The 26707-nt window shown below is 42.4% G+C and overlaps 1 protein-coding gene across 4 annotated transcripts in view; it reads right to left on the bottom strand.

Annotated features, from left to right (window-relative positions):
• Positions 1 to 26707, bottom strand: part of THSD7B (thrombospondin type 1 domain containing 7B) — an 805377-nt gene that overhangs the window by 497945 nt on the left and 280725 nt on the right. For all 4 annotated transcript variants that reach the window (XM_089654059.1, XM_089654060.1, XM_089654057.1 and 1 more), the window contains one exon: positions 11521 to 11690. In XM_089654059.1, coding sequence (XP_089510185.1) covers positions 11521 to 11690 — 170 coding nt within the window. The remainder of the gene's footprint in view (positions 1 to 11520; positions 11691 to 26707) is intronic.

The raw sequence follows: 26707 nt of genomic DNA, 5'->3' as shown, positions 1-26707 counted from the left end.
ATTCCAGGTATGGATGTTTTTGCATAGTTATAATGGTTCAGCTTGAACTAATGTTAGTATGCACATTCCATACCTATAGGATCCCTGTGGAAGCAGAAAATTGCTGTAGCAGCTGCTGCTACTCCAGTGATCCTCACAGTCTTTGGGGTCCTATCAGGGGCGGACTGACAACTCATGGGGCCCCTGGGCAATAGGGATCATGGGGCCCCTGTGTCCTTGCCCAAACTCAAAAAAGCCTATGAAAAAGGTACCAGGGGCATCTCATGGGGCCCCCTACTGACCCTGGGCTCTCGGGCAGTGCCCGAGTTTCCAAATAGTCAGTCCACCCCTGTAAACTTTGAGGTTTCGCATTAAAGAAAATATGTTAGACACTGTTAAAAGGTCTCCTGAGGTTATCTTTAAAAAAACACTTCTAAACGCAAACACGCATAAACGCGGTATGCAAACGTGGCTAAACAGATGTTTTTTCGCCTATGTTTTCTAGCAGTCAGTTTCCATCATTCAGAAGTGTCCCGTGTACATAGAGCCTAAAAAGATAAAGACTGGCCAAACATACAAAAGATTTTTTTTTTCCAACGGAGGTTTACATAGTTACATAGTTAGTCTGGCTGAATCCAGTTCAACCACTAAAAAAAAAAAAAAAAAAAAGTTATAATCCAACACCACAGTTGATCCAGAGGAAGGCAAAAGAACCCGGCAAAGAATGATCCAATTTGCTCCTGCAGGGAAAAAAAATTCCTTCTTGATCCCCCCGAGAGGCAAACAGATATTCCCTGGATCAACTTTACCTGTAAATGTTAGTATCCAGCTATATTCTGTGTATCTAGGAAAGAATCCAGACCTTTTTTAAAGTAATATCAACAAAAATGCAGCGCTAAATAATAAAGTCTGAAAAATGTCCACTATAAGTCTAATTCATGGTGGTGATCCGTGAAGAAAAGCAGAAATGCGCACTCACCAGAAGATAGATATAAGTAAGCGGTATGCATCAAAGCCCATGGATCCTCAATCAAGGAGAAAATTGGTCTGGTCAAAATGGGTTGATCTTTCCTCAAGGATGCAGAGCTTATCCAAAACAGATCCAGGTAGCCAGAGGTCTCCTACAGCTGGATGGACGGAAGGGGTCACCTGCTTACAGGGGTCTTCCTCCTCTTGGTAAATGCCTGAATTCTTAGTAAAGGACTCTGCAAAAAGGTACTCCTCTCAGGGAGTCAGGGAAGGACGCCCATAGTGTAGTATTCACTTACTTATATCTAATATAATATATCTTATATCTGCATTTTTGTTGATATTACTCTGTTCAAGTATTTATTGGTTACTTAGAGTGCTTGCCCGCCTTTTTGGATTAGCGCTCACTCTTTTATTATATACATAGTACTTTTTTAAAGTAAGACACTGAGCTGGCCAGAATCAATTCTTTACATACATTCTAATTTAGCAAATATCCTACTTTTCCTTCAGACCGGAGTTGTTTAAATAAACCAGCCCTTCTTTTCACACCTGCCTTTTCAAGGTTCAACCCCAATGCTTTACACATAAAGAATTTTAATTAATTAACGTCAGCTTGTCAAAACGATTTATTTTCCTCGATAACCTGAAATAACAATTGTCCACAAACGGCAGCTGCAAATATTCTATTAAATCAACACAGGCTTCGGGAAAAGTAGAATTTCAGCTTATCTGGGAATATTAGGCAGAACATTCCTTTTATCTGACAATACAACTATTCAGAGATACCGCAGTGAATAATTTAATGAAGCCACTAGGCGATTTCTCAGATGGAAAGCTGCGGATGTGTTTACATTGCAAATTATGTATCGCTCTTCTGGCGCTCTAATAATCCGAGCGTTTCGATTTGGAGACGCTCAATGGATCATAGAGGCAGTTTTTAATAGTTTTTCCAGTGGCCATCCATTTTAATTAAAGCCACTTTGACTGTATTAAATTGGTGCTTGCATCTTAAAAGCTCAGAAAATGTAAACCAATTACAGAGCTTAGGTACAGGAAGGAGCGGAAGGTGAAATCGAAATTTGAAGAATGGTATTATTACGCCCCCAACAAAACTACTTTACAGTCGCAGGCTAATTACTACATATGCAAATACAACCAGAAAGTAAGGCAGGTGTGATTTAAATGCAGAATTACAAGTTACAGCAGGGGGTGTCAATCTAACTGGTGGGAGAGGATGGGACTTGTAGTCTTCAAGATAGAATATTCCCTTGATTTAGTGAGGATTTCTGCCATAAGGCAATCCTTGGCTTAATGGGAAGACAATTGTCAAATACACCATCCTCCACTCTACCTTTAGTTCTAAAGCCTCCTGGCATGTATGACATGTTTCCCAGGAGGGTGCAGGGGGAAGGTGGGCCGAGGACTACCCCACCCTTGTCAAGGTGAGAAATTAGGAAGTGGGAGCAGGTACCTTCGGAAAAGGTTTCTTGCTTACCCCCAAACAATTCCAAATGTGTAATAGGAAGGGAGTAGGGTTAGAATGATGTGATGTCTTAAAAGTGAGTGATAGTCCACTTTAAATTAGTTGAAAACCTTACATATACCTGCAATGATTATGCTCAATAAAGACATGGAAGCTGTATGCGACAGCCATCTTGTTAAGGTCTCAGCCATTTTGTTTTTCACAAACAATCATCTTTCTCCCCTCCTCCCTTCTCTTGAAAATGGAATTTGTGGCTGTAAGTTGTAATGAACTCCAAAAGAGATGTCTATTTTGCAAAGACACTTTGCTCTGCCCTATCGTAAAACAATAACTCAGTCCAGCCCAGGGGTGGACTGACAACTCATGGGGCCTCCGGGCAATAGGGGATCATGGGGCCCCTGTGTCCTTGCCCAAACTCAAAAAAGTCTATGAAAAAGGTACAAGGGGCATCTCATGGGGCCCCCTACTGACCCCGGGCCCTTGGCAGTGCCTGAGTTTCCAAATGGTCAGTCCGCCCCTGGTCCAGCCTTCACACATGACCTGTTATGCCATTAGAGCTCTAGGAATACAGAGCGTGCCATAAAACGTCTATTCCACAGGTAACCATTCTGCATACAATTCATAGAATTCAACAGGAACTGGGCACATTAATATTAGGTATATATTTAAATAGAGCATATCATGCCGAACCAATCAAGGTCCTACATGACTATGTTAGCACATAGAAAAGGGGAGAAAGCAGTCTCTTCCTTCTAGGGTGACAAGGGTACGCTGTGTTTGGTATCCCTGGGTTTGAAATATAATTCTGAATATTAATCTGCCAGTTGCTAGAATACCACCTGTACATACTGGAGGTTATTAATATTAGTATGAAATTGTAGTTGGGACTTGTTCATAAACTTTGTGACCTCCCAGCACCCATCCCCTAAATCGGATGATTGGTCAGTTATTCTCAGGCGACACCCCTTTAATATCATAGGAAAGGACTGACGGGTCTGGTGAAGAGAGCCCTCGTTTAAAATAAATCAAGATACATCTAATGGACTTGAGAGCCAAGGGAATCATTTTTGTTCAGACAATTGGACTCTGCTAAAATCTAGCTATCTGCTAGATATCTCCTCTGCCCTTACATTATCTAATCAAAGCAAGATCGTTGTGATCAGATGCTTTCCCAATTTACAAATGGCGCTGTTTATATCCTGCGAAACTGAAGTGATGAAATGCTCGTAGCTTCTGATTTCTTAGGCTGTAGAGATGATTGGCACCATTCTGGTCTCCAATCAGCTCTATGGTCAGCTGGCCGAAACACCGGCTGCATTCTCAGGTTGCCCCGATGGCACGGGACTGCCCAAGAAGGCCGTGGAAGGCAGCGGGGGTGGGGGGCATCACCTCCCGCTGCTTGTAAAAGCAATCCTGCAGCTAATTAGCCACTAGGATTGCTTTTACATGAAAGCCGATCGCCGGCTGAAAAAAATGATACCAGGATAACGCCTGCAGCTGTAGGCATCATCCTGGTATAACCATTCAAATCCAGTGATGTACCAATACATCGCTGGTCCTTGTTGGTTATATATGCTATGTTCTTTTTTTTTTGTATGCAGCCTGTGGACTCAATGAAAAAAAAGAGAAGAAATCTCTGCCAGAAACAGTGTGTGGTATGCCCACCATTAGAATATACCGCCCTGCATCCACCCACTTCTAATGGTGGGCACACATTAGGTCACACTTTGCCACATGCGCCAGTTCCAAGATTGTACAAATGTCTAAATAGTGGCACGCTTGAATAAAAATTGTCCATGTATAAGTGGTACCCCATATGGAGAAATGATGACACCGAGTCCCAAACTATCTTGTCACTGCTCCCCATGTAGTCTGGGCATTTGGGGGGCTCCACGTGACTATCTTTTCCCTCGTAAATCCGAAACTTATATGTATAGCCTGTTGCCCTCTCACAGGTCTTCTACAACTTGACCCCATATCTGGCACGCTTGCTGGGGAGAAATTGTTTAAATGCAAGGCGGCCAGAAAAATTAATGAGGGACTCATCAACGCAGATGTTTTGCTGGGGAACATAGACATCTGCAAATTTTAGGTTAAGATGATTTGTGAGCGGCTGAATTTTGTGGAGCCGGTCAAATTCAGGGTCACCCCGAGGATGACAGAGTGTGTTGTTGAAATGCATAAAACACATTATACTCTCATATCTATGCCTGGTCATGGCAGCAGAAAACACGGCATATGATGAATCGGGTCTGTGGACCAATAAAACTGCAATTCATTTCCTTTAGTAATGCCCATGTTGGGGGTTAGGCCAAAAAAAAATGTGAATTCGGAAACAATAATGAGTTTCCATACGACTGGTCTGGCAAGGTTTGAATTTGGGTTGGCGGCGATAAATTGTTGTGCATATAAATTGCTTTGATCCACAATCAACGCATACAGATATTCCATGAAAAACAGCGCCAAAAATCAAGGGGAGTAATTACATTTGCTATTTCCACTTGAATTCCGGGTTGGGCAGTGAATGGGGGAAGTACGGGCGCTGCAGAATTTGTGGGCTGTAATTTGATTTTCAAGCACATCCGGAAGGATAATAGGAGCTCTATGGGCCTGTGTGCGAATTCTTGGTGGCTGCGGGACAATACTTGTGCCCGCCACCGCACCGGCTTGTACTGCACGTATGGGACTCGCCACGTCACCAAGTCATACTGCAGTGCTGGTATTATTATTATACAGGATTTGTATGGCGCCACCAGTTTGCTCAGCGCTTTACAATATAATGGGAGATAATACAGCAACAATACAGTTCAATACAAGAGGGTTAGGAGGGCCCTGATCCTGGGAGCTTACAATCTAAATGATATGTGCAGGATGTACTAGACCACTGGTGCTCGCCAGTTCACCAAAAGGTAGCGTGACACTAGTACTGGCACTCTGCTGCATATGAGAGTCCTCAAAATTTACCAACAAGTGCTAACAGAGATCAGGCCTGATTCTGTGAACACTGAGGTTTTGTGTGTAATATATCAAGTGACAGTGACCTACTGACACTGCACTTGCTGGGGAATAAGGGAGGGGGGGTAAGTGTAGGGGCTAAACGCAGGTGCTGGCAGGTGCCGGGGCTGATCCCGCTAACGCTGCGTTTTTGGGGACACTATACTAATGTGAACGCTGGTATAGTGCTGATCTGATCAAAGATATTGATCCGTTCAGGCACTATACTAGCAATGGAGGTTTATTGTGCATGAGCGTGCTCCTGGCAATCAAGGGTTTATATGTGATGACTGGTGTACTGACGGGCAATCTGACGCCATCTGGGAGAGGCAATAAAACCACGGGAGCGCAAATCATGTGTATATATATATATATATATATATATATATATATATATGTGTGATTTTGTGCACCCCTGCCGCCCTGTAGCAGTATTTCTGCTATAGAGCGGTCAGGAAGCGGGTACAGAAGCGGTTTGTGTTACGGCGCTGCATTACTTTAACTGACAATTGCGCGGTCATGCAACACTGCACCCAAATTAAATTTACATACTTTTTTCCCACAAATTGAGCTTTCTTTTGGTGGTATTTGATCGCCTGTGCGGTTTTTATTTTTTCCGTTATAAAAAAAAGGCTGACAATTTTGAGAAAAAAAACTATATTTTGGACTTTTTGCCATAAAGCATGTCCAGTAAAAAAATTTTAAACTAAAATTTAGTCATAAATTTCAGCCAAAATGTATTCTGCGACACGTCTTTGCTAAAAAAAATCCCAATACGTGTAAATTAATTGGTTTACATGAAAGTTATAATGTTTACAAATGACGGGAAAGATACTGGGATTTTTTTTTATAATAATAATGGTGGCGATCAGCGATTTATGACAGTGATCAGTGACTTATGGCGGGACTTCGGGACAGCGGCGGACATTTTGACACTTTGGGGAACTGACTTGGGGTCACTGACATCCCCAGTGACACCAATAGAGTGATCAGTGAAAAAAAAAACACTGACACTGTACTAATATATGTATAAAAATAGTGTAGCGCTCATATCAAATTAATCAATAAAACGTGACTCTTCACTCAAAAAAATAAGAAAAATAAAAATCATACAATGTGACTCTCACTCCAATAGTGATCTATTGGAGTGAGAGTCGCATTGTATGATTTTTATTTTCCTTATTTTTTTGAGTGAAGAGTCACGTTTTATTGATTGATTTGATATGAGCGCTACACTATTTTTATACATATATGATTAACACTGTTTTTGGTATCAGTTTTTGAGTGTTGGTGGCTTTTTGGTTAGGTATACTTCCGTTTAGAGCGCAGGAGGACTTTTGACCTTTTGATGACACTGTACTAATGGCACTGGGGAGGAAGGGGTTAACATTTTTATTCAATCAAGGGTTAACTGTGTGAGGGAAGTGTTTTACTAGTGGGCGGGGGGTGTGTACTTCACAGGAACACACTGATCCGGAGAGCTAAATTCCGCTCTCAGGATCAGTGTGTTTGGAACTAACAGTGAGCAGAGCAGCAGTGTAAACACTGCAGCCGTGCTCCCTGTCAGTGATTGCCGGTAATCGCCGGGATCCGGCAGGCAATGACTGGCTGGCACCCGGTGATTGACACCTGTGGCCACGATCAGCGGCATACGTAGGGTCTCCTGCCTGTTTTGATAAATGACGTTTTAAAACGTCATTTAGCACAGCGGTGCTGCCCTGCCGCAGTATATACACTGCGGCTGGTAGGCAAGTGGATATTATTAATGAGTCACATACATAAACATGCAATCAGCAAGGTTAGATCTCCAAATACTTTGTTCCAGACCAATCAGGAAGATTTTTTTTCTCTGAGCAAACTAGCACTCGCTTTATGAATGTTTTTTTCCTTCCTCTGATACAATGGTGTTTTTAGAATTCTGAGGATGCATATATGCAGGGGTGTATTTACCACAAGGCAAGCAAGGCACTTGCCTAGGGCGGCATTTTTCAGGGGGGCAGCACCCCCCTCTCAGAAGTAGTGATGAAAGAAGGGACATGCGTGCCATAGGAACCAGGTGGGATCCAAGAGAGGCTGTGGGCTGCTTGATGGTGTATATAGAGCCTGATTCCCGTTCCCAGGGAAGTCTGGAGCTTTGAAGATGAGTGTCTCTCTATTGCGGGGGGGGGATGAGGAAGGCCCTCCGAGTGGGGGAGGAGGGATGGTGGTGTTGGTCGGTGTCCGTTGGGGCAGACGATGTTTGTGTTGCCTAGGGCAGCACAAAACCTAAATACACCACTGCATATATGTTATGTACAGCACCACTTTTTTATGTATTTTTTGCAGAATCTTGGTCACAATCATTTTCATAAGTGATAAAATGTAACAAATGGATGTCATCATTATTCTGTAGGCCTGGGCATCTACAATCGTCATGGGTGGTAAACGCTACCTGACCCTGGCCAACAGTGAAGCCTACCAACGTATACGTATACTTATATTTTACATTTTGCTGAAGGGGAGGGGGGGGGGGGGACTATGGATTTTTGTGTGAAGCCACAGTTATACTTTAATATATCACATTTTAATTGAAACTTCTGGTAAAAATAATGAAAGTGTAAACAGACTTTGGTCATTTTTCCTTAATTTCAAAGACTCTTCACGGTGCATTAGAGCTTTTGATTTCCCCAGCCGCACAGTTATATGGAATGTAATGATTTTCAATACCTAGAACTATAATGCTGTTTTTTTTTGTTTTGGTTTTTTTTAACTGAGATTGGCTTCATCCTCAAAGGGAAGAGGGAGCTCAAAATTACATAAATTGATTTGTAGTGAGCCGCAGCAGATTGACACATTCAGGTCTACCACTTTGTGTATGGATGTGACAATGCAAATGTAAAGAACTTCTTTAGACTGGTGTGACAAGTCTGTAAACCCTCAAACATGCCACTCCACTGATTTTGTCTTGGCTGCCACTGACTGCTCTGTTTTTAGGGGAACTCTGTTTAAAATGATATTAAACTCTGTTTTTAAGCACTTTCAGCAGCTGATTTAATCACTTGCAGAGTATGCAATTTCTTTCTCTTTTAATCCTGCCTATGATCCAGTCAGTGGTGTAGCGTCGGCAGGGCCACAGGGGTAGTTGTTTGCAAAATGTTTACAGACACAACATTTTAAAAGAGCAAAGCAACACAGCAGGAGGTGGATCACAGTTCAGCACCAGCAACAGAGTGGACAGCTCTCAGCAGTGAAGATTACATGCTCCTTGTAGAGGAGATCTCTACACGGCGTGTCACCCAGGAGGTGCAGTGCCAATTGGCACAATGGTAAACAGGGGAACTACTAAAGGCATATGTGAGCATGGTGCAGTGTGGTGTGATGGTGATAGAAAACACAAAGCCTCCGTGTGTTTTCTACCAACGCCACACCACATTTCACCCTGAACTGGCGTGTATGAGGGTTTATAGACTTTGACTGTGGCAAACTGAATGTATTGAAAATGTTTCAACAAGTTACACACAGGCTCGGCGGGTGAGCACAGCTGTCTGGAAACACATGTAAAACTCACAGTAGAGGACTCATAGCAATGCTGACAGCATCTGCAAGGGGGATTGGAACTTTTCCCTACTGCTAAATGCTGTCCCTAACAGGCGGGGAACCTGTCTCTACTCTAGCCTCTCATACCAGTTGAGGGGGCAGGGACTTAAATAAGCTTTGCCCTCACCCAAGATGGCCACAGAGGTCACCGGGGGACCAGCATTCAATCAGTTATGACCACGGAAATCATAGAGGAACTAAGTTCTCCAGGACTTCCCCTACTGCATTGACGCATTGAGTCAAGCGCCACCCGCAGTGGGGAATACAGGCTTCACCTGTCTGCACATAGACTTGAAGAGGGACCTCTCCCAGGGTGTGGACATCTTTGAATGGAAGACAGTGCAGATACATGGTGGCATGGTAGGCTAGTTCCATTGCACAGAGCCTGGCTGGTGCCTGTGTACCAGTGGGCATGCTGTACAGGGTGAAGGCAGGTTAAGGGTGGTTGGCTAAACAGATAAAGCAGTCTAGAAGAGGACATGGTGGATCAAAGTGTTGATTTTGCTTTTACATCACTGATCTTGAACTTGGAGAGGATTTCTGGGGTGTTATAGAAGAACAGACTGGCTCCATGTGTAAGGAGGGCAGCATAGATATGGAAGATTGAGGCAGTACTCTGGGACCACAAGCAGGAGCGACTGGAACACAGCCCAGTGCCTGACTACCCAAATGGTCAGGGCCAAGAGTTACCCTGTTTTGATATTTGGCAGCTGGGCATTAGCTTCCAGTTGCTCTAGGGGTGACAAAGAGCCACAGAAGACACCACAAAGTCGGATGCACAGGGGACTCAGGTAAGGAACATACTGTATATATATTCTGGTAGAAGGAACTTAGGGAGTACTAGGGGTCCATGGATAAGGGGGCACAAAACTTGCCTTGTCCTGGGCACTGGCAATCCATGCTATATCACTGGTTCCAGTTTAACCTGGGGCCATGACCTCTATCCCATGTTTCCTGTTTCTTTTTCTTACTGCGTACTTTGTAGCCCACTTGCATGCAAGGGCTAGAGTTGTGTCTTCCTACACTGTGTGTGCTTCAATAGAAAAACACAGCCCCATAGTAGCCCAGGATGGCAAGGTATTCCCCTGCTTCTCTCTCCTCCCCCTCCTTGCCTCCAAGCTACCAAACTGGCTGGACACTCCACTGTCAACTGTTAACTCTTTTCTGTAAAGACCAGAAGTTCTGGTAAGCAGTATTAAGAGAGCAGGAGCCAGCAGCATTGAAAGCCGGTGTAAACTGCAAGAGCTGGGGTAAGAATTTTAACAATAATTTACTAGGAAATGCTTACTTCATTGTGTTCAATGTTTTAAGCTTAAAATTATAAAGGTTTAATGCTACTTTAATAAAAAAAATCCTCTTTCTGCGTGGTTCCCTTTCATGTAGAAACACAGAAGGTTCCCTTGTCTTAAGTCTATTAAGAGCAAGGCCACTTTCACATGGGGCGGGCTCCGTTAGAGTCTACTTGCTCACTGGAGGATCTTTCCGCGTATACCCCGTTGAGCAAGTGGATGGCTGGTCCATGTCCTCTGTGCCTATGCAGAGTAGACATAGATACAGCCCGATATCCTCTATTGGCAGTCGGATGTAAATGGACCACCTGTCCATTTGCACCCAACTGCCATGCAATCTGATTGACAAATGGGGACCGGATCTCCATTCGTCTGGTTTTAGGATTGGATTGGATGAAGGCGGGTGTGAACGGACACGTCCGTTTTTATCCGCTGCTCTATAGAGTAGACTAGAGGGTCCGATCAAATTGGACAGGCGAACCTGATTGGTCCACTATTATGAAAGGGGCCTTAGTGGATATTTATGAAATATGCCACATTAAATGCAAATAAACATCTACTATATATCATCAGTTGCGATAAAACATAACAACATGTACCATGTGAATAAAATAAATCAATACATTGTTTAAAACATTAATATAATACCAAATCTCCAATTTTGAATATTGCAAATCAAAAACTTGAAGGCAATGTATTACAAACAATTGGCAGTGTTCATAAATTATATCTTCCAAAATCCTGGTGCAATATGTGAAGTCATAAATCTACACTGGTGCCAAAACAACTATAACCTCCACGTTCCCCAGTGGGCACATGCGCACCTTCTTAGATAGATTTTTGTATCAAAAGGTTATGCAGAGCATGTGCCCGTTAAAGCCAGGACAGGGCTAACTCCAAAGGGAACATGCTCTGCATGAGCTTTTGATACAAAGGTCTATATAAGAAGGATAGTACTTTTGACTAGTGCTTATGACAAGTCCATCTTCTCATATTAGCTCCCATAGAACCGGAAGGTCACATCAGCGAGGGGCTGAAGATTTCAATTAACAAAGCAGCCATCAGCACAAGGGACAAAATTTTATGAGATTGGAAAGTTACTGCCATAACATTTACACAGGGTGGTAAAAAGGGTTATGTAACATTTTGTATACTAAACTAGAATTATTTAGAATTATTTACAGGTAACAATGAAGAATGTCTTGAAATTCAGTTTAAAACGCTGACCTTCTTTTTGTCCGTGTGTTCCAGATTCTATGACCGTTTGTGTACAAAACACTTTGCGGGTTTGTATTCCACCTCCACACTGAACCTGCTCCTCCTCTAAGGGAACATTGTCCTGATTAGTAAGCAGGGACACCTGGCAGTCCATCCATTCAGAAGTCTTCCAGGAAAACCTTTTAAAAGAAAAAGTACTGAATGTAAAACCCATCTCTCAAAAGAGAGGGACACCTAGCACAATGTTTATTGACAATAAAGATACCTCTGCCATGTCTCCTTTGGAGGACCATGAAAAACTAATGTGCAAAATTGATTAGCTCAAGTTATTTTTTTTCACCACTGTTTGCTTGTGTCAGTTTCAGATTTAATTACTGTTTAGCTCTCACCTGCCCAGACCCAGGAATTGTGGGATATGTAGTTTCTTCACAGGAAGTGTAAGTTCAATGACTACAGAGGTCATGCATTAATCTGCACAGCACCATGATGATGACCTCAGGCTTCTACACAAAAAAAAAAACTTCTGACACCGGAATGTAATTATTTACTCTACTATAGGCTTTATATACAAGGCAACAAATTACACAATGAAACTTCATGATCAATGTACATCTTATGCAGGAGAAAAATACAAGGTGCAGGTTGAAAGGTTTATAATGCCTTTAAGTCAGTGTTTCTCAACCTTTTTCCAGGCAAGGCACCCTTTAAGATTATGCACAACCTTAAGGCACCCCATTCTAAAATGTAAAAAACTAAACTAATAGTTTCACATAATGCAGCAAAATCCACACACATAGGACACCCAACGTTAGAGGTTTATTCTTCCAAAGCAAATACACTTTTGCACACTGGTACTGACTAGTATTCCAGTGTTTCTCTTCTCCCTCAGTGACCCCAGTGCTGATGGAGAGGGGCAGGGGAGGGACAAACAAGGATGCTGTGCAGTCACCTGATGTCCTCCTTATCAACAGATGAAGTCATTGGTTGTTGGGACGCAGGAGGCAAGAAGTTTGAAACCTGTGGTTTTGTGTATCTAAAAGGCAGGCTTGGTCTACACACTGGCTTGAATACAGTTTTTGGGCAATTTTTAGGCATTTTGCCAAGGCACCTCTGAAGAGACCTGAATGCACCCCAATGTGCCTGGGCACCCTTGTTCAAAAAGGCTGCATTATGTTATTATTGCTGTATTGACTTCAAAGTAATTTTTGGTGTGACTTTCAGATCTTGGTAAGCTCACTCTCCTATATTTTTATATTCTCAAACACTCCTTTCTTAAAGTGTAAGCAAACCAAAAATGTTTTCCATATAGTAAGGAAGTATTAAAACCAAAGTCTGTTTACTTTTTGCTATCTGCATTGCCTTGGGGAGATTTTTCTTTACTTCCTGTCCTGGAGACACAAAAGGAAGTGAGAATGAGTCCGTGAGGTTTTTAAAGCTCCTGTTTTTGGCTTTTTACTTTTTTTCTACAGCATGTTATCCTATGTATCCATGCACACACAAACTAATCAACGTTTTTTGGCAGGGGCATTTTTTGGCTATAAAAAAAAACAGAACTAGTGGGTTTCTAGAGGAGTTTTTTTTAGCTGTAAAAAACCTCTAATGCTGAAAAACATGGTAAAACGCAATGCATTATGGCAAACCAGTGTTTTTGGACTTTGACCAACAATTTTTTTTTTGTTTGGTAAAAAAAACCTCTAAAAAACAATAAAAAATACAAATGTGAAAAATGTGGCAAAACGGTAATACAAAAATACAAAAAAAAAAGTTTTTAACGTGACTTTACACAGCTAACGTTACCAGCGTTATTAAAATGCCCCGTGTGCATGGAGCCTAAGGGGGTTATTTACTAAAGCTGGAGAGTCCAAAATCAGACTCCCTTCTGCATAGAAACCAATCAGCTTCCAGGTTTCATTGCCAAAACTTCACTGAACAAGCTGAGGTTAGAAGCTGATTGGTTTCTATGCACAAGGGAGTCTGATTTTGGACTCTCCAGCTTTAGTAAATAAACCCCTAAATGTCTGCAAAGTGAGGGAAAATCCCCTCTTAGGCTACGTTCACACTAGCGTTGTGTGCAGGCGGCAGAAGTCGCATTTGGGAAGCATTTTTACCGCTTCCCAAACGCCTCGGACAATTCTGCACATTGCAGCACATGGTGCTGTTCAAAGGGGAACGTTAGCGTTGTGTTGCGGCAAAACGGACGCCTCTGGTCGAGTCAGGAGGCGTTGAAGCCTCCTATTCTAGTCTATAGCGCCGCTCGGCAAACGCCCCGGCCGGCGTTTGCGGCGTGTTTGCGACGCGGTTGCGGGGTGTTTGCGGAGCGGTAACACCATTTAAACTTCATTATAGGCGTTTGTGGGGCATTTTTAATGCTCGGCAAATGCCTAGCAACCGGCACTAAACCGCGCATGCGGCGTTTGCGGAGTGTTTGCCGAGCGTTAAAAAACGCTCCGCAAACTCGGACCAACGCTTGCCAAACGCTATAGGGGCGTTTGGCAAGCGTTGGTAAAACAGTCAAGTGTGATTGAGCCCTTAGACAGTTTTCACCAGTCCTTACTGGAAGATTTACTCCCATGTCTTGCTCCCACAGCTGTAAAATTTTAGATTACCCATTACTTCCTATCTCAGTGACAATGTTCATCAGAATAAATAAATAAATAAGGTACCGTAAATCTCCCCAACAGCCACAAAGACAGCATTTAAATCTCAACAAGAGGTTCTAACACTTCCCTACTCTATCTTAAAGAAAAAAATGGCTATACTTTAACAACTGTTAGGATGAGATATGAAGGGTTGATTTACTAAAGACAAACAGGATGTTCACTCTGCAGGGGAAGTTGCCCTAGAGTTTTGTGAATGTGAAGTTTCATTTTGCAAAGAACACCCAATCACATGCAAGGAAAAAAAAAAGCGGTATTTGAGCTTGCACATAATTGGAGGATGGACATCAGCAGAGCTTCACCTTAATTACTAAGTTCAGGGGCAATTTTCCTTGCAAAGTGAATAGCATACTTGCCTTTAGTAAGTCAACCCCATAGGCTTGCATTGCAAGAAGGAACAGTTAAAGACAACCACTGTGTTGCACTGCAGAACAAGAAGTACAGCCAGTTTATGGCTTCCTCCATGTATATACAGTATATAATTACAAATAGCACACATGGAAGCTGTTTAGGAACAGAAAGTGAAATATTCTGTACTTATGGCTGAGGATTAAACATTCCGTCTAAAATCTTTTTTTTTACAACCACAGTAGGCCAGAAGTCTCACGTATATATTTATAACTTGAGCTGTTTAATTGTTTGCAAAGTGGTACTTTACACTACTAATATCCATCACTTGTTTACACCTCCCAGTTCTTGCTGAGCCAGTAACAGCTCTCAAGTGAAATCTCGAGTTGATAATAGCTCTCCATTGAAGTCTACAAGTCATGATCCCGTGCTCCAAGTTTCTATTGATCAAACCAGGAGAGCTCCATCTCATGAACAAAGCTACCTGCAGGACTCCCAGGAAAACATACAGTAACCCCCCCCAAAAAAAATTTTTTTTGCAAGAAAATGTTCTAGTTACATATTATGTCAGGTTGAAAATAGACACATTTCCATTACTTCAACCAAATACAAGATAGATAAAATAAAAAAAGCCTTCCATCATCAGAATCCCACCCGCATGTGATCACGAGGAAGGCAAATAACCTCAATAAATTAAGGCCAATTTGCAGGGCCAGATATGCTCCTAGAATACATAGGTCACCAGTACTATTGAGGGCAGCATAGAACAGGACAGAAAAAAGATGGTTTTATCATTTGTAAAGTTTGCCATTATTTTATACCATAATCATAATTTTAATTTCATTATAAACAGAATCTTCCATTTTGTTTGAGGTGATTGTAGCCGTATTAGTGCATTTGCAACAGGAACAATTGAATACTGTCCATGATACTTTTTTTATTTGCACTAACATACAATTTTGAGGACAAGCTTTCGGGGAATGTCCCCTTCTTCAGGTCTAAGCAGTACTGCTTAGACCTGAAGAAGGGGACATTCCCCGAAAGCTTGTCCTCAAAATTGTATGTTAGTGCAAATAAAAAAAGTATCACGGACAGTATTCAATTATAAGCAGAAAAATGATTAAATAAAATGTATACATTTTATTTTTAAAGAGGAATTCCAGGTATGGCCATTTTAAACATACTATAGATACATTGGACCAGCTTGGACCAATGTAAGTATGCATATACCATACCTGTGGAATTCCTTGGGAAGCTGGAAATCTCTGTAGTAGGCAACGCTACTTCAGTGATCTCCACTGGCTTTGGGTTTGACAAGTATATGACCTGCTGCATTGTGAATATAGGAGGTGGAGGTGGGCCACTCATCATGGGCGCAATTCAGAGAATGCTTTGCATTTTCTCTATGCATGCAAAGCATTCTCTGATTGGCCAAAGTGGAGAGAAGGGTGACGTCAAGTAGGTGCATGTGCAGGCTTGACACTGATATTGGCATCAAATGGCCTATTTAAGCTGGAATGTGGCATGGACAGAATGCTGAGTGGTCTTCAGCTAGTGCCGGATTTCTCTGTGACCTGACATATTATTTTTGCTTTCCTATGTATGACCCAGCTTGACTTTGACCTTCCTTTGGATTCCTGTCTGCCTACTGTGACCTTGGCCTTGTTTTGGACTCTGTATCCTGCTTCCTGATTCGGTATGTCGCTGCATGGCTGTGAACTAACCTTGGCTCATATCACAACTCTGCCTTATTTTCATGTATCTCGCTGTCCACTGTTGATGACCTTGGCCTGTATCCTGACACTGTCTCTTGCCTTCTAATTCTGCACTTCATTGCCCAGCTGTTGGTAACCTATGGTTTGTTTCCTTTCCTTGCTTCTGTCCACGGATTAGCTACCACCATTTTCCTGCCTTCAATCTTTATCCGGAGGTCCAGAGTCATCTGTGTTGTTCTGCAAGGAACCAGCAGTTGGTGCTGGCCAAAACATTGGCCTTTGTTCCAAGCTGTGTCCTCACATCTCCTTCACTACTACCAGGAGTGGTGGACAAGAGATGCAAGAGAAGTTCCATCTTCAGCTTGATCTCCGCATGGAACATGACACTAACCTTCTGCATTAAAGCTGAATTCTGGGAATTGGACAAAATGTACGGGCCCCACTGAAAGGGTGAAATCCTCTTTTAGTATAGGGGTGCAGGGATAAGATGTAACACTTTCCTTATTTTTGGTTCTGACAAGCTCCCTCCGTCCATGTAACCGGTGCAATGCTGCTGCCTCTGTAAGGCATTCTCAGCCACAGTCACCTGATTGTCAACTCAGCAGGGTTAACAGCCTGCATTGTGCATGATAACACCAAGCTACCACCCATAGCCTGGAGTTTTGGGCAAACGATAACAATGCTGAAGCCTGCCAGATGAAGGGATAGGGTAAGTATTATACTGTGTCCCTTCACCCATAGACTAAAGGAGGATTTGGCCCTTGCAGTACAGGGCTACCCACTGGAAAGGTAGATTTTGAGTTCAGCTTCAGGTAAGTTACCATCGAATAAACAGGTCCATAGCAGAAATGTATGGGTTAAGGTAGAACTCTGGACAAAATGAAATGCAATACCTCCCATATACGACTGATATGACGTTATACCTAATTTCAGCTGATATGCATGGAGCGCATTCTTCGCCTTCCCTACCTTTTGTTTGCTCCGAGCCTCTGTCGGGACCTTCAATTAATCCAGATTCAGTTCAGTGGCCCATAGAGAATCCTAAATGGTTTATAAATAAATATTATAAAGATAATAATATCCCCAAAGAGACAATTACAGGATCAGAAGCGACAGGCAGTGCTGCCACATTAGCCTCTTCCGATGACAGATGTCTCCTCCGCTCTGACAGTCTAATGGGTGTAGGTGACTCTATCCGCAGAGAAATCACATGGCGAGAATTAATATTTTAGCAGCACCATTTGTGTTTTTCCTCTCCTTCTTGGTAAATAACTCCGAAATACAGAAACATTAATACAAACATATAATTACAGTATTACCAGAGAGGTTTCCTTTTAGTAAAACCTGCAGGCTGCCCAAGTCGCAAGCAGCGGGATGTCATTAAGTAAGAAAACAGCTCAATCTGATGATAGGGTAATGACTGTAATTTAAGGCAAATGTACTAACGCTGACAGAAGAAATGCACTCCATTAGTCACTGCGCTTTCTTCTTCTTTACTTGTAGCAATGAGAGAAAAAAGTGCCACATTGGGGAATCAAAGTAGAATATGAGATAAAAGTCATCAACCAGTAAACACATATAATATCATACCAGGTTCACCTGGAATATACTAAAAAGGAAAAGAAAGGAGAAGAGGGAACAAATGTGGTGTCACTGTTCACCTCTTTCTGCAAAGGCCGGTAGCCTGGTTGTCATGTTGATCTGCTATCCCAGTGCTTCTCAACTGGGTGCCATTTGGGATCTCCTGGGGTGCTGTGAACATGGGATGCTTTGGATCAACATCATGCACTGCCATTGTGCAGACTGGCTACCAGCACCATAACAAGCAATGGAGATCTAGGGCCAAAATGCACCGCCAAAGCATGGTGCTGACCTAGGGCAGGCAGCATGCAGGAGGGGAGAGAGTGCACTTCCTGCCCCCTTCCATGCTGCTGGAGTAAAGTAGGGATCTAATGGGAAGACGGGACTGTGATGGGGCGATCCTGATGTATAGGGGGACTCTGATGTATAGTTACATAGTTAAACTGCTTGAAAAAAAACAAAAGTCCATCCAGTTCAACCCATAAAAACAACAAAAACCAATAAAGCATGACCCAATTTGCTCTAGCAGGGAAAAAAAAATATTTCCTGATCCCCCAATGAAGATCTAGGCTAAAATGCACCGCCAAAGCATGGTGCTGATCTAGGGCAGGCAGCATGCAGGAGGGGAGAGAGTGCACTTCCTGCCCCCTGCCATTCTGCTGGAGTAAAGAAGGTTCTAATGTGAAGACGAGACTGTGATGGGGCGATCCTGATGTATAGGGGGACTCTGATGTATAGTTACATAGTTAAACTGCTTGAAAAAAAACAAAAGTCCATCCAGTTCAACCCACAAAAACAACAACAACCAATAAAGCATGATCCAATTTGCTCCAGCAGGGAAAAAAATTCTTTCCTGATCCCCCAATGAAGATCTAGGCTAAAATGCACCGCCAAAGCATGGTGCTGATCTAGGGCAGGAAGAATGCAGGAGGGGAGAGAGTGCACTTCCTGCCCCCTGCCATGCTGCTGGAGTAAAGTAGGGATGTAATGGGAAAACGGGACTGTGATGGGGGGATCCTGATGTATAGGGGGGACTCTGACGTATAGTTACATAGTTAAACTGCTTGAAAAAAGTCCATCCAGTTCAACCCACAAAAACAACAACAACCAGCAAAGCATGATCCAATTTGCTCCAGCAGGGAAAAAAAAATTCCTTCCTGATCCCCCAAGAGGTAATCGGATGTTCCCTGGATCAACTTTACCTATAGATATTGACCTTCTGCTACAAAGTGCACAGTGGCGAAATGCGTCAGTTGGTTACGCAGCGACCGGAAGTGACGCAAGGACCGTGACCAAAAGAGATGCAGTAACATTGTTCGAGGATTTCGGAGCTGGTGAGAAAGTTATTGGAAAAATGTGCTTTACCTAATGTCAGTACATATTTGATTCACGGATAAGTGCTATGTTGATTTACATTTTTTGAGTGGTGTTTCACTATTGTAGCCTCCCTGGCGGTATTCCCGAGTGTAGCTCGGGGTAAAGTTTCAGTACCACAAGTGGTAACCCCGAGCTACACTCGGGAATACCTTGCAGCGTTGCTCCGGGATCTGTTCTTCTCTTACCTTGTCCTGCGCTCCCGCGATGTCCCTCCTGCAGTGTCCCCTGTAATGTCCTCCGGCAGATGCCGGCATCTGTCTTCTGGGTTCCGTCCCCTGCAACGTCGGGACGTACGGGGTACAGAACGGCGGGAAATTTGAAAATGACAAAAAGTGACATTCACTAAATTCACTAAAATCACATAGTAAAACATTACTGTATCAAACCATTTCACATACATTTTGTTCCGAGCGCTTTGTCTTGGGCCCTGCCTTCATTCTTACTGTTCTTTCTGCCTGGAAACTGAGAAACGTCCATGGCGTCCAAAAAGTGTCCCTTTAGGTCAAAATCGGTTTTAGACCGGCTAGAGAACAGCGATAGTAAATTAGAACCACTTGCAGAATTGAGTGATGATGATTCGTGGGGGAAATTCATCATCAGACACTGAAAACGATTTTGCGACTTTGCTCAGTGATGTGAGAACTTGGCGCTATATTTCAGATTTCAGTGTTTTTGGTTTGATTATATTATTGAATTAAATTTATTATTATTATATTATTATTTTTTATGATTATTTATTAAATTATAGTTTATGATTTCGTGTTTCAAATTTTATCATATCCGGAATGTTTACTAGACTCTTGTTCGGACAGATTTCAGTGAGTTATTCCTAAAAATTACAGCCTACAATAAAAAAACTACATATTTCCATGCAAAAAAATGTACCGCTTTGAGCACAGAAATACTGACATAATCAGACCGCTAGGGAGGTTAATAAAGGAAGTTTATTGGTTACTGTACCATTGGAGGCATCTCTTTTTCTCTTTCATATAATGATTCTATGAGTCGGATGGAGGATTATTATAATAATTAATTACCGGAAAGCTGATGTGCAAGTAAAAAAGCGAGTTATGCCGACCATGGAAGTGGGAGCCATAATGGTGTGGTGAGTGTTTTTTCAAAAGGGAGAAGTACTGCATGAGCACAGGTGGTGCTGAAAGTTGATGGTGAAAGTTTTTTTAAGAAGAGAAAGCACTTTTCACACACTATTGGTTGTGGACTTTTATTAGGAGGACTCTTCATGCACTTTTCAATAATATTATACCACAGCACTACTGTAAAGAGGATACTTTGCATTTTAATGTTTTGATTCTTTGGACCAAGAAGGTGGCAGCAGTGAAACATTGCAAGTTTTTTTAAATATTTTGCATTTTATATTGATTAAGGTTTTTCATTTGTGTATTTATTTATGTGATTGTTTTTCTAACCTCACAGGGCAGGGAAGTCTTTTGTAGTATAAACATTAGTATCCAGTTATGTTACAGCATGTGCATTTAGGAAAGAATCCAGGCCTTTTTTAAAACAAACTACTTAGCTGGCCAGAACCAGCTGTTTTCTATTACACATTTTCACAACTCTTACTGTGAAGAAGCCTTTCTGTAATTGGAGATTGAATCTCTTTTCCTCCAGATGTAAAGTGTGCCACCTTGTATGGAGGAGGGACTCTGATGGGAAGGGTGAGACTTCAGTGAAAGATTTGTTTGAGAGGGGGATACTACAAATGTGATGGGGGACTCTAACATGATGGGGAGAACATTGATATGATAGGGGGGCTCTGATGTGAGGGTGGCAGATTCTGATGTGATGGAGGGGCCTCTTACATGATGGTGGATGACTCAGATGTGATGCGGAGGACCCCTGATGCGATGAGGAGGACCTTTGATGCAATGAGGGGAACCTCTGATGTGAAGGGGGGCTTTTGATGTGAAGTTAAAGCAGAGGTCCAGTCGGAATTAAAAAAAAAAATAAAAGTCATCAGCTACAAAAACTGTAGCTGCTGACTTTTAAAAAACGGACAATCGCCTGTCTCTTGATCCCATGGTGTCCTCACACCAGCCAGGCTGACCATCCGTTCTGTCTCCTCCTCGACTGCATCTTTAGTGTGGGCACGTGGCTGCCCACTGTGCATGTGCGAGTTGCGCTGCGCTTTGTAAATGGTTCTGTAGTCTTCTTGGACCTGTCATATGTCCCAGAAGACTATAGGGATTTAGGGGGGAACCTCCGCTTCCAATTGCCTAGGTGATCACAGTGGAATTGGGAGTGGGAACCTGTCAAAATCGGATACCCCCCCTGCTCCCCAAAGGTGCCAACCCTTAACGGGGAGCGCGGGGAATAAAGCCTTAAAGTGAAACTTCCCCTTCTGAGTGGAGCTCCGCTTTAATGTCATCAAAGTGGTTGTGTGTATCGTCCCAGACTTCTCTTGTAGCTTTAATACTTTTTGAGTCATTGGCCCAAAGCCTGACTCCAAGAATTAGACACAATCTGCCCTTGCAGTGGTTTGTCACCACCACCACTACCACCCTTTACCCAACTGCATGGGCTAACTAGGGGAGCAAGAATAAGGAGTAATACTTACCTTATTCCTTGCTCCATCGGGGTCCCTCCAGCAGCACGAACGGTCGCATGAGGTCTCCTCTGTAAAGTGCTCCCAAATATGGTTGCACTCCTGCTTCCTCCAAATACAATGCAGGGTTAACAGCCCTACATTGTACATGATGACGTCTATCCACAGCCCAGATCTGCAGAGTGGGAAGAGAAGGAGAGTGCTGGAGCTGGTCGGAGCAGGGATAATGTATGCAATTCTTCCACTTCAGCTCTACCTAGACCCAACAAGCTTTTAACCCCTACGTTAATGGCCTTCCTTGGCAGCAGCACATACCTAATACTCCTTCATTCCCCACCACTCCGTTCAACCACCAGTAGCAAAAGGCAAATTCTATGTAAGCTCTTTGGAGCTGTAGCTTACAGAAGGTTATGGGCTCTCTGTGTGAGCAATGATTGGCCCAGTGCTGGCAAGTGGATTGAGTCACACACTCCTCATACCCAGAAATACCGGATATTTCCTTAAAGTGGTACCTCGAAACTATTCCATAAATGTATCTGTAAAAAACTTTTCAGATATTTATTTGTAAAAAATTTTGAAAACCTTTTATCATTCTCCTTCCACGTCAAAATTATGTGCCACTTTGTGTTGGTCTGTCATGTAAAATCTCAATAAAATATTTCAGTTTTTGGTTGTAACATGACAAAATGTAGAAATTTCAAGGGGTATGAATACTTTTTTCAAGGCACTGTATGTTATATAGGATAAATAATGTCTGTTTCTTTTTGATTTTATCCTAAATACATGTTGATCTTGCCAGTCCCCCTTCTTTAGTTTTCATTCTGGCCATGCCAAGCACAGAAGCAGATCTATGCTGATGTGGTTGGTTTGTGAACCCGCTTCCTCTTTAGGGGTTCAAGATGTCACGCTGGTTCACAGTGCTGGGACAGGGTCATCCAGTGATTACGGCAAAGATGAACAACTGCATACCCTGTTGCTAACACATGACATAGATGGGCATAGCACCCTGCATGCTCTGGCATGCCCATCCCCTGCCCTGGTAAGCACATTCTCTGCCCCGCCACTTTTTTGGGCTCCAGCTGCCTATAGTTGGCGGTTGGGGGGTGGGTGGACAGTTGCGCATCCATGGTTTGCTTTTCATGGTAACTGTGGGTGGGAGTGAGGAGGGAAGAAAGTGGGCATGTTGGAGTATTATCTGACAGCAGCATCTTTCATAGCAGACAGAAAGGTGCAGCCCAGGAGAAGGCAGGATGCCGCCAATTTAGAAAGTGCATCCAGTTTGGTGCTCGCCATGCAGAAACCCCCATGTGTGCTACCTTCTCTGGCCCTCCTGAAGCATGGATTGCTTGCACCTCCCATGGTCAGCAGCTACACCCCACCCCAACCCAACCCCATAAAATAGATGATGATCCAGTAACAATGCTCAATACAGTTTTAAAAGTCCATCAAATCTTTACTTGAAATCTATCAAGACATAAAGGAGGAATCAAGTACAAATAAAGAATGACGTGTTTTAGACCCTTTCTGGGCCTTAGTCATAATGCCCCCCTCTCCCACCAAGTCCTGTCTTCTTAATTGGCAGCAGCTCCCAGCACAAGCCTTGCTGTCAAAACATCAGCTGGAATGCAGCACCAGCCATATGGCATGCTGCAAACACAACAGGGAGCATATATCCCTGCTATGTGTGACAAAAGGACATACTCGCCTACTTTGGAGAATATCACATCTACTGGTATCAGGAAGAAGAAGAATACAGAAGGCTTTGCAATCATGTGACTGCAGAATAAAACTGCAAAAAAAGACGTACTGCTGCTATACTGCTATACCCATATGTGACAATATAGTGTGCTTTTTTTGTAAATCTGAACTTACACTTTAAATAGTAACTCAACTTTCCTTGAGCTCTTCCTTTTGTTATTCTGAAGAAATAGCTGTTTTTCTGTCTGTGTCCATGGGCAAAGCAAATCTGTATAGGAGTGATCCTATAATTATCAATTAGATGCTGCACCTGCAGGGCTCCAATGAGGAAAGTGGCAGGATCTGCATCCCTTTAGATGTGATTAACCCTTTGGGAGTATCTCGACAGAACTGAAATGTTTGTTGCAGAGGATGCAAGGATGCTCAAAATCTGACTTGTGTCTTAGTTCAGACTTCTGGTAAAATCAGTGAGCCAATCACACAAGCAGGAAATGACATTTCTAAGTGGCGTTCTGTACACCATCTGTGTGTGCCTCCAGGTTGCCATATTGCATTGTATTTTACATACATTTACAGACTGCAGATTGAAAAGTAAAGGTAATTATTAATAATGTTATATCACAATATGGCCCATGTCGCAAATGTATATTATTTTTGTTTTTACCTTACCTCCTTGACTAAGCCCCCTGGGCAGGGCAAAACATGTCAGGGCATGTGGACTGGATGGAGATAGGCTGAGGCTGATATCACCTATCACTCTGGGCTTGTGTGGTGTGAGTGGCTGAGATTTCTCTCCTTGTTCTGTGGATTAATTTTGTTTTTGTTTTCCATTTTTTTGTATTAAGTTTTCGTTTTTTTTGTTCTTCAACACAGTACTGCAAATTGGTACAAAGCAGTACAGATAAAATAAAAGAAGGGTATCAAGGCACGATATGTACATTAATTTACATTCTTGTACACAAAATTACAACTTATGGCCTAAGAGGCTAAACTTACATGTTTCTTAACTATCTTCATTAAGTCTCCAACAGGATCTTCACATACCGAGCCTCCTCAGTCCGGAACAGGGGGGAGATTCTCAGCACCCACAGGCCCTGAGATCTGATCCCGTCAGCTTCGGCCGCAATTAATTTTGTTTTTATTTGCACTGTTTTTCCCCACGAAAATGGAGTTACGCTTTAAGTATTAGGGTCAGCCTGAGGGTCAGGTTAAATATAGGGGTCACAGGATACAGGGAACACTTTTTTTTTCAATGTTGAAACCCTCCTAGAAATACCAAGCACTTGTCACTGAAAACCAATCTACAGACAAAATATTTCCCAGCATCCAATCAAATCAACTCCATCAATGTATATCCTTCAGTGTCTTTACAATTCTTCAGGATTCTTTAAATTCTTAATAAAGTGACATCCTCCTCTTCTTCTTTTAACCCTCAAAAAAATATCTCATAGAGAGCGCACATAGTGCATTACCTATGCCATACCATATAAATCAAACTAAAATTGGCGAGAATGTGGGGAAGTGGGGACAGTGTATCATATTTGGTGGGAATGTCCAAAAATTCAAATATTCTGGAAAACAATAGTACATTTTAAAGAGACCATCATTGAAATGAACATCGGGTTAGATCCAGGGATGTGCCTGTTACACAGTTCAGAGCTATCAGTTAGCAAATATAAGAAATTAGGTTTAGGGTACTATTTGAACGCAGCAAAAAGCCTGATCCCCAAGTATTGGAAGAAAAAAGAAATACCGAAAGAGGAGGAGTGGATAGAAAGAGTAAATTGGACTAGCAAGATGGAGAAGTCATATTATATGCAGGAAGATAAGTTGGAGGTATGTCTCGCGAAATGGGAAAAATGGGAAAACTTTGTAACAAATGTGAGAAAGTGAAAAGTAGAACGTCATAGAATAGATAGATGGGTAGGATACGCTTGCTTTGGATAAAAGATAAGGAAAATGCAGAGTGGGGGGGGGGGTTGGGGGGGGGGGGAAGGGGATAATGTTTTAAGAGGGGGAAAAATAAGGTAATAAGAAATAATTGTATATTTATGATGATTGAGATGAAAATGTTTTTTCTTTCTATTGTTATTACTGCGAAAAACTAATAAATATTTAAATTAAAAAAAAAAAAAAATCAAACTAAAATACACTCATAAAAAGTGCTCCGTAGCCAATATCACTCTTGTTGTTCCGTCACACTGCCAATATGTATAGATCAAAACAGAATAGACACCATCGTGTAATATGTCAAAAACCTTCTAATTTATTAGATGAAAAGCGCTTACATGGTTGTGATGTACGTCAGCGTCATTTCAAAAAACGTGGACCGGACCTCAAAAATGGCCACCGTGCAACTTCCGGTTGGCGGCTGTTTTGATCTATACATATGGGCATTGTGACGGAACAAGAGCGATATTGGCTACGGAGCAATCTATTTGTGAAAATCTGTGTTTGCTTTACTATTTGGTAAGGCGCATGGTTTGGAAGGTGGTGGATTTTCTTATTGTCTCACGCATTGGTGGTCATTGGTCTGTTATTACGAGAGCACAGAGTGGGACGATAATAATTGTTGATAATACTACACTATATAGAATTTAATTTCTGGAAGGAACGATTATTCAGAAGGAGTGATTTGAAAGCAAGAACGTGCAAGTTGGGAATACATTTGAGCAAGTTATTCATATTTAGAGGGTAAGAGTAGGAATTACGGATATCACATGTGGAAGGACACGTGGTGGAATTTTTGTATGCTTTGAGCACTTTTTGTGAGTGTCTTTTAGTTTGATTTATAGGGTATGGCATAGGTAAAGCACTATGGTGTCCATTTATGACACAGAGAATAGCTGCGATTCAACAGATCTCAGCTATTCTCTGGTCATTCACAGTTTATGACACTCAGGAGATCATGTCAGCCCTTCTCTGGAGATCTGTGTTCTCCCTCCAGATTCTCCAGCCCAGAGCTGGAGAATCGGAGGGACCGAAAACTAAGCAGAGATAATTTACCTCTGCTTAGTAAACTGATCTTTTACTGTAATCTCGTGAGATTATAGTAAAATGAGCCGTTTTTCAGAGTTTGTAGACCGTTCTCCAGCGTTTGGAGACCGTTCTCCCTTAGTTCTGATAACTGCTTCATAAACTGCATTCACAGGAGAACTGTGTTCTCCGAGAATGCCGGAGAACTGAGCAGCGATCTATTACCACTGGTTCATACACGGACACCTATGTGCGCTCTCTATGTGATATTTTTTTGAGGG

Source organism: Staurois parvus, unplaced genomic scaffold (assembly GCF_062004578.1).
Source record: "Staurois parvus isolate SC_StPar_1 unplaced genomic scaffold, SC_StPar_1.0 ptg000735l, whole genome shotgun sequence".
Classification (NCBI taxonomy): domain Eukaryota; kingdom Metazoa; phylum Chordata; class Amphibia; order Anura; family Ranidae; genus Staurois; species Staurois parvus.
This window is presented reverse-complemented; position numbering and strand designations above follow the sequence as displayed.